The sequence below is a fragment of the Erpetoichthys calabaricus genome, chromosome 11, assembly GCF_900747795.2.
Source record: "Erpetoichthys calabaricus chromosome 11, fErpCal1.3, whole genome shotgun sequence".
Classification (NCBI taxonomy): domain Eukaryota; kingdom Metazoa; phylum Chordata; class Cladistia; order Polypteriformes; family Polypteridae; genus Erpetoichthys; species Erpetoichthys calabaricus.
In genome coordinates, this window is record NC_041404.2 from 140,139,206 (window position 1) to 140,153,752 (window position 14,547).

The window sequence follows — 14,547 nt, forward strand, 5'->3', positions numbered from 1 at the left end:
TCACAATGGTTAAAGAGGACAGTGCCCCCTAGTGTTCCTGACACTCTACTGGACCCTCATGTTTAGACAATCACAGTAATTAAGTGCAGCGCCCCCTAATGTCACTGACGCTCTACTGGACCCTCATATTTAGACAATCACATTAACTAAGTGCAGCATCCCCTGGTGTTCCTGACGCTTTACTGGACCCTCAATGTTTAGACAATCACAGTAATTAAGTGCAGCGCCCCCTAGTGTTCCTGACGCTCTACTGGACCCTCATATTTAGACAATCACAGTAATTAAGTGCAGTGCCCCCTAATGTCACTGATGCTCTATTGGACCGTCATGTACAGACAATCACTGTTATTAAGTGCAGCCCCCCCTGCTGTTACTGACGCTTGACCTGACCCACATTCTTCACTCTGACATTACAGAGAGACACAATACTTAAAGACAGCGCCCCCTAGTGCTGCTGTTCTCTCTGCTATGTCTGCACAACAGTTGTGCTACGGAGGCAGGTGGTCACACTAGGTACCCTGTGGTGACAGATCAACCCGCCAGTCACCAAACATCAGTCTTCGGTTGATTTTTAAAGCTGCTTGTTGCTGGCCACGTAGCCCCCTGTCTCCAGGGTGCCCTCTGAGTGTCCCTTTACTTATCGATTTTACTCAACTAAATGAAGTCCCCTTGGATTAAATTATAGAAGGAAATGGCTACCGGCCATAAGGGTCATCAATCTAGGGGCCGTAATTGAGCGTTGCAGCTGTCCGTCTAATCGTTATTAGCGAGTGAGGTGTCATTTATGGCCCCCCGGTCAGGCTGTGTACGGCACCAGGCAGTAAAGGGTGGACAGTGAAGGGGCGGACTGTGATTTTGACTGAACAGACCTGTATGTCCAGGCCACCCTCTGGCACAATATTAGATGTTAAGGTTCATCCCGTCTTCCTCACTTGTACCCCTGGGTGTTTGGGCCCATCACCTGTGTCACCCTGCCCACCCTTTAACCGGCTAAAAGAGGCTAAACACATGGCCTGGGTGGCCATGTTCCTGTGCCCATCAGTGATTCCCAGACCACCACCTGGCACAGTGTTAGATGTTAAGGTTGATCCTGTTTTCCAGACATGTACGTCTGGGTGTTAGAGTGCCTTACCCGTGTCGCCTTGCTCACCCTTTGACTTGGTATAACAAGGCTGAGCTCATATTCTGTGTTCTGACCCTGGGCAGCCGTGTCCCTGTGCCCACCTGTATACCCCTGGCACAGTGTTCAGTACTAAATTTAATCCTGTTTTTCACATGCGTACCCCTTGGGTGTTTGGGTCCCTCACTTGTACCACCCTGCTCCCCATTTGACTTGCATGTAAGAAACTGAGCTCATTTTTGATGTTTGTACCCCTCTGAACCTCCTCAGTTTGAAATGCTAAGGTCAAGTCTGTTTTTCACACATGTACCCCTTGGATGTTTGTCAGGTATCTCTGCACACCCATTAAGATGGTATGAGAAGCTGAGCTCATTTTCTGTGTGTATGCCCTCAGTGGCTGGGTTACCCTGCTCACCTGTATACCACTGACCACCCGCTGGCACCATGTTAGATCTTAAGGTTGATCAGGCCTTCCATATGTGTACACCTGGGTGTTTGAGTCCATCACCTGTGCCACCCTGTGCCCCCTTTGACTGGATATAAGAGGCTGAGCTCATTTTTGATTTTCATGCCCTGTGCCCACCTGGATGCCCATAACTGCCCTTTGGCACAGTGTTTAGTGCTACATTTAATTCACTTTTTTACATGTGTACCCCTTGGGTGTTTGGGTCCCTCACTTGTACCACCCTGCTCCTCATCTGACTTGGGTGTAACAGGCTGAGCTAATTTTCAGTGTGTATGCCCTCAGTGGCTGGGTTACCCTGCTCACCTGTATACCACTGACCATCCGCTGGTACCATGTTAGTTCCTAAGGTAGATCAGGTCTTCCACATGTGTACACCCGAGTGTTTGAGCCCATCACCTGTGCCACCCTGTGCCCCCTTTGACTGGATATAAGAGACTGAGCTCATTTTTGATTTTCATGTCGTGTCCACCTGGATGCCCATGACTGCCCTTTGGCACAGTGTTCAGTGCATCATTTGATTCACTTTTTTGCATGTGTACCCCTTGGGTGTTTGAATCCATCACCTGTGCCACTCTGTGCCCCCTTTGACTGGGTATAAGAGGCTGAGCTCATTTTGATTTTCATGCTCTGTGCCCACCTGGATGCCCGTGACTGCCCTTTAGCACAGTGTTCACTGCTAAGTTTGATTCTGTTTTGGCATGTGTACCCCTTGGGTGTTTGGGTCTCTCACTTGTGCCACCCTGTGCCACATTTGACCGGGTATAAGAAGCTGAGCTCATTTTTTGATTTTCAAACCCTGTGCCCACATAGATACCCGTGACTGCCCTTTGGAACAATGTTCAGTGCTAAGTTTGATTCTGTTTCCAGCACATATAACCCCTTGAGTGTTAGGGTCTCTAATGCCTAGGTCTGTATGCCCACCCTTTGACCGACATTTAGCTGCCACAGCTTTGACTTCACAATGACTTCTTCCTCCTCTTCTTCTTCTTCTTTTTTTTCTCTTCAGACGTGAAGCTTTTCTGCTTGGATTACATTCCAGATTAGCATATGCTCCTCTGCATTTTAATTTAATTTATAAAATCCGTTTCCATTTTTTGGTCTTTTATGTACCAATCAACTTCAAATGGCTAAGCAGATGAATGGGCCTGTCATCGTCGGGCACTTCAGAACTGGAACGAGAAACAAAGGCAGCGGCCCAGGGGCACGGCAGTGGGGTAGCCATTAAAGAGAATCAGCGTCCACCAAGACAATGGCGCTTATCGGAAAACTTCTTTTGTCTTTCACTCCAGGCTTCTAATCCACGTGAAGCGCCCTTTCGATTGGCTGATGAGGCTAATTATGGTGATTTTGTATGGAACAATAGAGAGGCTTATTAAAAAGACTGGCGGTAATGGCCAGCCCCGGGGTCCACCACAAAGGGGGGGCTTCACCTGGATTAACACTCTGCATTACTTAATATCTTCTGTCAAAGGGTGGCCCCATGTCACAGCGGTTGGTACTGTCGTCTCACAGTTGGCCAAGTCCTGGGTTCAAATCCCATAAATCTCCTCCAGTCTTGTCCGCATTTCAGTGAGTGGGGTGTGCTGGGCTCTCTGGCCTCTCTGGGGGAGTGAACGGACATTTAGTACTGGGCATTGATGGTCCGTCCTAAAGCAGGACTACACACGATGTCAGGGAAATAGACCACCCTGGACTACTAGCTGCAGCTCATCTTAAGAACCGAAATGGCCCGGTGGTCCTCATGAAACCAAAACTGACATGTGAGATGATGTACCATCATGGAGTGAGTAGGGTGCACCAAGCTTATTATGGATTGCAGCCCGAGTTTGATGAGAGTGTGAGGCCTGCACACACTTCAGCACTCCACTCGGGGACTCACTAGCACTGGCTGTTAGGATTTTGGTTTGGCTGGAAAGGTCCAAACTCAGGAACTGGCTTTTAAACTTCACAAAATGTCTTCTTTAGTTTGACCCGATAAGATCTTAATCCCAGGGAACCAATGGCCAACCATCACCAGCACTGGAAGGCAGTGGCCTACACAGACCCCAAAACAAGGAACTGAATTTTAAAGTTCATGAAATGTCTTTGGTAGTCTGCCATAATGTGGTCTCACCCCAGGCAGCCAGCCCTCAATCACCACCCACCAGATAGACTTCGGCCTACCCAGGCTCAAAAACAAGGAAATGACTTTTAAAGTTCACAAAATGTGTTTTATAGTCTACTCAGATGTGGTCTCACCCTGGGCAGCCAGCCCTTAACCACCACCCTCTGCCCAGACTTCAGCCTACAGAGGCCTGAAACAAGGAACTCGCTTGTTAAGTTCATAAAATGTTTTTCTTAGTGTGCCACGCTATGGCCTCACTCCAGGCAGCCAGCCCCTAACCACCACCACAGGGCAAACTTTTGCCCACACAGGTCTAAAACAAGAAACTGAGATGTAAAGTTCATAAAATGTCTTATGTAGTCTACCATAATGTGGTCTCACCCGGGGCAGCCAGCCCTGAATCACCACCCACAAGGCAGACTTTGGCCTACACAGACCCAAAAATAATGAACTGACTTTTAATGTCCACAAAATGTGTTTTATTGTCTGCTCAGATGTGGCCTCACCCCAGGCAGCCTGACTTCAACCACCACATCCATCATAAAGCAGTGGCCTACACAGGTCCTAAAACAAGAAATTGAATTTTAAAGTTCATAAAGTGTCTTCTCTAGTCTGCCATAATGTGGTCTCGCCCCAGGCAGCAACCCCTCAACCACCACCCACTGCCCAGACTTCGGCCTACACAGGCCCAAAATTCAAGGAAATGACTTTTAATGTTCATAAAATGGGTTTGTGTCCCGGGTCCTCTCTGTGTGGAAGTGTTTTGAGTAGTTGACTAGTGAGAAAAGCTCTCTATAAATATAAAGAATTATTATTATTATTATTATAAAATCCCTGATATGGCCCTGCGGTGGGTTGGCACCCTGCCCGGGATTGGTTCCTGCCTTGTGCCCTGTGTTGGCTGGGATTGGCTCCAGCAGACCCCCGTGACCCTGTGTTCGGATTCAGCGGGTTGGAAAATGGATGGATGGATGATATGGCCTCACCCCAGGCAGCCAACTCTCAACCACCACCCACTACCCAGACTTCAGCCTACCCAGGCTCAAAATCAAGGCAATGACTTATAAGGTTCACAAAATGTGTTTTATAGTCTGCTCAGATGTGGCCTCACCCCAGGCAGCCAACCCTCAACCACCACAACCATCAGAAGGCTTTGGCCTACACAGGTTCCAAAAACAAGAAATTGGATTTTAAAGTTTATAAAATGTCTTCTGTGGTCTGCCATAATGTGGTCTCACCCCAGGCAGCCACCCATCAACCACCACCCACCGCCCAGACTTCGGCCTACACAGGCCCAAAATTCAATTAAATGACTTTTAATGTTCATAAACTGGTTATGTGTCCCAGGTCCTCTCTGTGTGGCAGTGTTTTCAGTAGTTGACTAGTGAGAAAAGCTCTCAATAAATGTAAAGGCGAAAAGGAATGACAGTCGGCAGCCATGATGATTGGCAGCAATTCTGGGTGTCGAAGACACTGAGAACACAACATTGGGTTGTCAGGGGAAAAAAAAAAGTTTAAGTCTTAAGAAAAGTTTAGGAAGATTCACCGCATCGCGTTACGCTCAAGAAGTGACATGCTGGCATAGCTGGCATTGTGTTGGCTCAGCGGGCAGCTCCAGCCGGCTCTGTGCTGTCTGCTTGTTCTCCACTGTGGCCTGTTTCTGGGTTCATCCTACAGATCTGCTGACCTGCTCGGTGTGCCCTGTTGGTGGACGGGTGTCTTTGTGCCCCTCTCTTCCTGTGAACCCCCCCCCCCCCCCCCCCCCCCCGGTTCTGGTCTGTTTGGGAAGTGGACGGCAAGAGACCACATCCTCCTGAAATGTGAGACCCATGTGAAGGCCATTTGACAAAAGCCCAAATGTCAATGAAGCCGCGTCTCGGCTCTTGAGGTCTGGGTGGTTATGTAAGCTAATGAGGGGCGCAGGAGGCAGCGGCCGTCCTCCATTTTTATTGTCATTACGGCACACATCATTACTTCCTGTAGTTCATTAAAAGATGACTAAGGAGCAGCCGTTTGTCTGATTCTGATCCATCAAAATATTCATTTCAGGTCCCAAGTGGAACAGCAGCAAAACAACTCTAAAATAATAAAAACAAAATTATAAACAAGTAAAAGAAACGTTCATTCAGCGTCTAGAATGCAGGGTCAAGGGATGTGGAGGTGGTAGGCAGGAAGAAGCCCAGCATGGCATGCCAGTCTGTCACGGGGCACAGGAGGCACACAAACACCTCCATGCGTGAATTGCTGGGCCAACGTAGAGATGCCAGTCGACGACGCTGACATGTCTTTGGGGTACTGAGGGGAACACAGACAGCCAATCTCAGACCTGCCTGAACCTTTTGAAGGCCACTGAGGGTCACAACTGACACTGGCAGGACTGGGAGCCCACCTGGACGGGACGCAAGGCCATCACAAGGAGTATCCACTCTGATTTACCCCAGGCCACACAGGAAGAGAAGAGCAGAATACCATCCATCCATCCATCTAACTGTCCATTCATCAGTCCATCCATCAGTCCTCCCACACATCTTTCCATCCATCCATCCATCCATCCATCAACCCATCTATCCACCTGTCCATCCATCAGTCCATCCATCCACCAATCCACTTGGCTGTCTATCCATCCATCCATCCATCAAACCATCTATCCACCTGTCCATCCACCTGTCCATTAATCGGTCCATCCATCCATCCACCAATCCACTCATCTATCCATCAACCCATCTATCCACCTGTCCATCTATCAGTTCATCCATCCACCAATCCACTCGTCTGCCTATCCATCCATCCATCAACCCATTTATCCACCTGTCCATCCACCTGTCCATTAATCGGTCCATCCATCCACCAATCCACTCATCTATCCATCCATCCATCAATCCACCCATCCATCCATCCATCCATCAATTGATCCATCCATCCATCCATCCATCAATCCATCTATCCACCTGTCCATCCATCCATCAACCCATCTATCCACCTGTTCATCTAGCTGTCCATCCATCCATCCATCCATCCATCCACTGGTCCATCCATCCATCCACCAAACCACTCATCCACCCATCCATCCATCAACCCATCTATCCACCTATACACCCATCCATCCATCAGTCTATCTATCCACCCATCCATCTATCCACTCATCAACCCATCAATCCATCCATCCATCCACCCATCCACCCACCCGTCCATCCATCCATCAATCCATCAATACACACCTCCACCCACTCATCCATCCATCCATCCATCCATCCATCCATCCATCCATCCATCCACCTGCAGTCAATTAAGTTGAATGGACTGATTAGTGAAAGGCTCATGTCTATCTAAAGAAGACCCCACAGATGACAGCAACCAAGCCAGGAGGTCCAAGGAATAGCCGTCAGACCTTAGAGAGGGGACTGTGTGGAGGTGCAGATCCAAGGAAGACTGCAGCACTGAAGTTTCCCAAGAGCACAGTGGCCACCATAGTTCTTAACTGGAAAAAAGTTTTGGACAACCACAGCTCTTCCTAGAGCCAACCATCTGGCTGATTGTTGGGTAAAGGACACCTGGTGAGTGAGGTGACTGAGTGGTAGAGGCTCACCCCTGTCTATGGAGGGTCCTACAGGTGACAATGACCAAGCCATGAGTTTGAAGGAATGGCTGTCAGAGATTAGAGATGGGATTGTGTGGAGGTGCAGATCTGAGGAAGACAACAGCACTGAAGGTTCCCAAGAACACAGGTAGCTTCGTAATTCTTAAAACGAAGTCTGGAGCAACCGTGACGCTTCCTAGAGCTGGCTGCCTGGCACCAAACTGACCAATCGTGAGAGAAGGGTCTCAGTATGAGAGGGGACCAAGAAGTCAATAGTGTCTCTGGCTGATCTCCACATAAAGTGTATGAAAAAGGGAGAAACTTCCAGAAGGCCGACCACCACTAGAACAGTCCACAGATGTGGGCTTTGTGACAGAGTGGCCAGATGACACCTGAGAGCTCACTTGGAGTTGGCAGGAAGTTCAGCTAGAGGAATCTCAGACTATGAGACACAAGACCCTCTGGTGTGACGAGTCCAAGACTGAAGTTCTCAGCATCACATCTGGAGGACACCTGGCCCTGCTTGGTTCCCTTCTAATGATGGCAGCAACATCAAGGACTGGTGGACCAGTCAGGGCTGAGGGAGACAGAGACAGCTCTGGACCTCTGCGGGTTCATAAAGCAAAGACAACCCAGGGGGGGTCCAGGTGGGGGGGGGGGCAATTCTAGGAATGTGCTTAAATGGCCCAGCCAGAGCCTTAACCTGAACATCTCTGGAGAGAACAGACCACTACCAACCTCTGATGGTCTCCCTCCTGATAGAACTTGAGAGGGTCTGCAGAGAAGCCCCTGGAGAGCCCAGGCCAGAATGGCCGCTGAGTGAAGGGGTTGATGTGATGTGCTGATGTGACGTTAGGTCTGCTCCAATTCCTAAAATTCTGTCTGCGCTTTGTCATTCTGGGGTGTTGAGTGTCACTTAATGAGTTGGGGGGGGGGGCAGGAACGGAGCACCATGAGGAAAAACTGAAGGGGGTCTAAAGATTATTAAAGGCGCTATACTATATGTGATGAACGTGACCTTTAACCTTTGGGTTGGGGGGGGGGGGGGCAGAGAGCTATAAAATGACACAAAGTGTCCACCAGCTTTACCTCCCCCGCTCCGCCTCGCCCACCTCCATGCTGCGGGTGAGTCTCTGCCAGCCAATTCTCGGTCTACAGAGGGAATGCACTTCTTAGTTACTTGTTGGTTTGTTTGTTCATTTTGTTTTCTTCATAAAACAAAATAATAATAAAAATGAAGCCATTTATGATTAAAGCAGCTTAGCTTATTAACCAGACAAACGAGCTCGATGGACACAACGGTCTCTTGTCGTGTGCCTACCTGCCTGCCAGCCAGGGCCGCGCGGAATGGCGAGCCGCCTGGACTTTCCTGTCTGACATGTTTTTCTTTTCCTTCTCCCTTGCAGATGGCCCGCAGATGAACAACGTGGGACCCACCTCGCCCATCCTGCCCGCGATGGCCCATCCTCTTTCCTACACTACCCTCCAGCTGCCTCACACCTATGAGCAGCCCGCCATTGGCAAAGAACTCAACAAATATGCCACGCTTAAGGCTGTCGGTAAGCCAGCGCCTCTCCATGGCACCTTTGTTTGACTTGACACCTGTGTGAGTCCAATCACTTAAACACTCCGGGTGACGTCTCTGTGTCTTCATGTGGTAAAGGAAAACAAAATGACCTGAATCTGCTCCTGTGACTCGACAACGGTATCTAATGAGCCCCCCGCTCCGCATGTAAGCCTTGTGGAAAAACTGAGATATTCACGGTGACCCTAAACCTGAGCTACTTTACTATGTGGGAGCAAAACTGTCGCATTATATAGCGCCTTCATCTGGGCATCTGTGTGTCCTCGTAGCAGACTCGGGGACTGTCAGCCAATAGTGTGGCAGTAGCCACTGGGGGCTTCAGCCACTAAGGTACCCACCGGCTCACCCCATCTCTCTCTACACTCTACACTCTGTCGTGGATTTCATTTTAAATGGATACATCTGACATTTTATCCATCAATCTCTCAATAACCAATAATGACAAATAGATAGATAGATAGATAGATAGATAGATAGATAGATAGATAGATAGATAGATAGATAGATAGATAGATAGGAAAGGCACTATATAATAGATAGATAGATAGATAGATAGATAGATAGATAGATAGATAGATAGATAGATAGATAGATAGATAGATAGATAGATAGATAGATAGGAAAGGCACTATATAATAGATAGATAGATAGATAGATAGATAGATAGATAGATAGATAGATAGATAGATAGATAGATAGATAGATAGATAGATAGATAGGAAAGGCACTATATAATAGATAGATAGATAGATAAATAGATAGATAGATAGATAGATAGATAGATAGATAGATAGGAAAGGCACTATATAATAGATAGATAGATAGATAGATAGATAGATAGATAGATAGATAGATAGATAGATAGATAGATAGATGAAAGGCACTATATGATAGATAGATAGATAGATAGATAGATAGATAGATAGATAGATAGATAGATAGATAGATAGATAGATAGATAGATAGATAGATAGATGAAAGGCACTATATGATAGATAGATAGATAGATAGATAGATAGATAGATAGATAGATAAGAAAAGAAACATGAAAGTTCATTTTATTTATATTATTTGCCGTAGATTACATTTAATATTTTTATCCATCCGTGTAGCTCATTAACTGTAATATCCGATACACAGATAGACAGATGTGAAAGGCGCTATATAACAGATGTTCTCATGCTTGTTGTGGTTGGACTCTCATCTTTTTTCTGTCCCATGTCTGGTATTCTGGCATGTGCTCACTGAACTGGAATGGATTATGGGATTGGCTGAATTCCTTGTTTTTTTTCGGAGATTGTCGTTTTCCTTCATTCCCTAAGATCATTAAAGGGTAAATCTCCTTGAAAGTTGTTGGTATACCCTGGCAATGCCGCCTTGATGTTCCTCCTGCCTGCCCCATGTCATCATAATGAGCTCCACTGGCTGCCTCGTCTCTTCTCATCTCCTCCTTGTATCACCCAGAATGGGTTGCCAAGTCACCGCAGGGCACACACAAACATACAAGAGCCATGAGGGGTACCCACTGTAAAACGGCACAGACACAGGGAGCACTGAACCGCGACTTGAACCCAGGATGCTGGATGCAGGACTCAGTGTGCCACACAACACATTATATAGGAAATGATTGTCCTCGACTAAAGTCCATGGGGCACTTGGGCAGTTTAGTCATGTTGAAATAGTTTGTGACACTCATTGGGACGGTGGGGACAGTCTGGCATCGTAATTCACAGAGTAACAACGGGCTGCTCAATCTGCTAAAGTGTTTGGCAGCTGGAAGAGTTTCACACAATTTCTGGGCCAGTGGATTTGTATTTTCGCTGACCTCAGACATGAAGCTAATGCAGAGCAGAAGGAAACACTTCACTTGTGCACACACACACACATACACATACGTACATGCACACTCAGATGCACACAAACACACACACACACACTCGGATGGACACGTACACACGCGCACGCACACACACGCACACTCACACACACACACACACTCGCATGCACACACACTCACGTGCACACACACTCGCATGCACACACACTCACACACACGCACACTCACACACACACACTCACATGCACACACACTCACACACACGCACACTCACACACACACACACACTCGCATGCACACGCACGCACACACACACACTCACATGCACACACACGCACACTCACGTGCACACACACTCACACACACGCACACTCACACTCACGCACACTCACACACACACACACACACACACACACTCACATGCACACACACGCACACTCACGTGCACACACACTCACACACACGCACACTCACGTGCACACACACTCACACTCACGCACACTCACACACACACACTCACATGCACTGGGCCAGATTGTCCTCTTAGGCTGCCAGCAGTGCCACCAAGTGGTCAAATATTAAAACTGCAATTACAACCCACTTGGCAGTGGGAGGGAGGGGGCACTGTAGAGGGGCAGCGGCGCTGGTCTTGATCTCCTCACTCATCAATCATGCTGGGTGACAGGTGGGGGTCCGCTGACCTCAGCTCAAAGCACTCCAGCAAACGGAGGACCAAACGCCGTCAGCTCTGCTCTCCACATGGCCTCCCCTGGGAAGAATCTCTGGGAATATCAGCAGGCGCGGCCTTTGAAATGTTAATCACTCAATTCTGCAAGAGCTTTTTTTTTATTATTATTTATTTTCTTGTGAAATGAATAAAATATTTCTGGGGATCTTAGTCCTTTTTCTGTCTGGTTGAGAGCTAAGGGGACGGAGGCTGAGGACTGGCAATGTTTATTTATATGCCATTCCTTTTATGAAATGCAACTTGTTTGCTTTAATCCCCCCCTCCTAGTCCAAGTTTGGGGGGGCCGGAAATATCAACTTATAAGAAGTCAGGAGAGAAGGGCGTGAAGGCTGGTGCACTCTGCTACCTGGACAGGTGGGCCTTGAACCCGGGGCCACGGAGTCTCCAGGTAGCAGAACTGGAGGTGAGGCTCCTTGGGCCAGTCACAGACTCTTTGGACCCCTTTATTTTTATTTTTATTTTTTTTTTACCTGGCAGCCTTGTATTAAAATCATTTTAAATTCATTTTGGCCCTCATGAAGAAACACTCGATGCCCCAGAATGACAAAACGTGTGACCAGGAAATTTAATAAACATAAAAACTCAGCCTCTCCATTTCATGTCCTCCTCACACAGAAGGGCTGGCCTTGAACCCGGGGCCGCCGAGTCAGTAAGCAGCAGCAGCAGCCAATCCGATTCTGCTAACAGACGACTCCCACGGCCCCACGGCCAATCAGGTTAATAACACTGAAGTTGTGATTTTAGGCTTATCTACATCTCTTATGATTTTTCCATTTTTGATCAATTTTAGGTGGCATGTTGAGTTTATGGTTGTGTGTTTGCTTATTTTTGTTTTTGTGACACATGCTGCTGCCATGTTGGTAAGGTCAAAGGTTCATTTTGGTGGCCAACTTTGTTGTGGCTTGAGCTGCCATTTTTTTGGTCATGTGACCCCGGCCTTGCGGTGGGTGACATCATCACTCCCAACACTTTTAAAGATGTCGGCACATCCTCTGGTTATCCCAGTTTGGGGAATTTTTCTAAACACATCTTTGCCGTGTTTACCTGTGTGTTCTCTGCTTAGTTTGTTTGCTGATCGTATTTGTCCCCTGCTGGTCCCTGACTCTCTTCGTTTCACTCTTTCAGTCTCCTCGTCACCTTATTCACGATAATCTTGTGCCTATTGCTAACAATGATGTAAATAAAGCAGCTACACTCACCCACCTCTGCTGATGTCCTGATGCACCTTCAGCTATGATGTGCGGACACCACGGGGGCCGACCTCAAGGTGAGGACTTTAATAAGCTAAGCTGCAGTCAACAAAGACCCTCAATGTCTGAGGAGGGGGCTCCAATGTGCCATCCTCTGGGCATTTAAAGGGCATGAAATGACATGACGGGGGGGGGGGGGGGTCGCAAGGCGGGACCTGCCACAGCACTGAGGACTTGTGACAGTGACACCAGCAGCCAGCTTGACTGGTCGACATGTCAGCTCATTCTGGACTTTCTTTGTCTTGTCCTGCGCCCGCTGCAATCTGCTGGTTGGCACCTGTCACAGTGAGCAGGGATTGCTGATTTAGCTTCACAGAACTTTCTAACTTTTACCAATTTAGCTTTTCTTCTTCTCTTACTTCTGGCTGACAATGAAAATGAAATTCAACTGTAATGAGCTGCCCACCGGTGAAAAATGGGCTGCCTGCAAGTGACAGCACTGATAACACTGGGACAGGCGGGCAGAACAATTAGAGGAATAGAACAGACGCACAGAGGAAGGGGTGAAAGGCGCTATATGATAGATAGATAGATAGATAGATAGATAGATAGATAGATAGATAGATAGATAGATAGATAGATAGATAGATAGATAGATAGATAGATATGAAAGGCACTATATAAGATAGATAGATAGATAGATAGATAGATAGATAGATAGATAGATAGATAGATAGATAGATAGATAGATAGATAGATAGATAGATATGAAAGGCACTATATAAGATAGATAGATAGATAGATAGATAGATAGATAGATAGATAGATAGATAGATAGATAGATAGATAATATTAAAGGCACTATATAATTAATAGATAGATAGATAGATAGATAGATAGATAGATAGATAGATAGATAGATAGATAGATAGATAGATAGATAGATAATATTAAAGGAACTATATAATAGATAGATAGATAGATAGATAGATAGATAGATAGATAGATAGATAGATAGATAGATAGATAGATAGATAATATTAAAGGCACTATATAATAGATAGATAGATAGATAGATAGATAGATAGATAGATAGATAGATAGATAGATAGATAGATAGATAGATAGATAGATAGATAGATAATATTAAAGGCATTATATAATAGATAGATAGATAGATAGATAGATAGATAGATAGATAGATAGATAGATAGATAGATAGATAGATAGATAGATATGAAAGGCACTATATAATTAATAGATAGATAGATAGATAGATAGATAGATAGATAGATAGATAGATAGATAGATAGATAGATAGATAGATAGACTATACTATACAGATGGATGCAGATACATTAAAACAGACACATGTGAAAGGCGCTATACAAGAGAGACACTGACAGGTTCAGTGGATTCCGTGAGCGTTGAGACCTTCCCTTACTGCACACTTTATTATTTTGCAGATCTAAGTTGATCCATTTGTCATTTTTTGCCTCTCAATCTTCACTCAATAACCCACAATGACAAAGTGAACAGATGTTTGCAGAAAGGCTCACAAATTTATTAAAAATCAAAATCTGAAATCTCTCTTTCCTTGAAGTTTTCGGACTTTTTGATGTGTCACCCCCTGCATTGTGCTCAGATGTCTCCTGCTTGCTTTAATTGTCCTTGAGAAGTTTCTAGAACTTGACTGGAGTCCACCTCTGGCCCACTGAATCAATCAGACATCATTTAGAAAGGCTCAGGTGTCCCTGTGTGTTGAAGGTCCCACTTGCAGATGAGGACAAAAATCAAGCCATGATGTTCAAGGAACTCTCTGTAGACCCCTCAATCAAATTGTGATGAAGAACAGATCAACAAGGGCGTCAAACCGTTACTAAAGTTTTGAGTGTTCCCAGGAGCATGGTGGCCTTATTA

At 46.3% G+C, this 14,547-nt stretch overlaps 1 protein-coding gene across 1 annotated transcript in view; it reads left to right on the top strand.

The window, feature by feature from the left end:
- Positions 1–14,547, top strand: part of shisa9a (shisa family member 9a) — a 196,867-nt gene that overhangs the window by 163,200 nt on the left and 19,120 nt on the right. Inside the window, exon 3 of the mRNA XM_051933807.1 lies at positions 8,674–8,826. Coding sequence (XP_051789767.1) covers positions 8,674–8,826 — 153 coding nt within the window. The remainder of the gene's footprint in view (positions 1–8,673; positions 8,827–14,547) is intronic.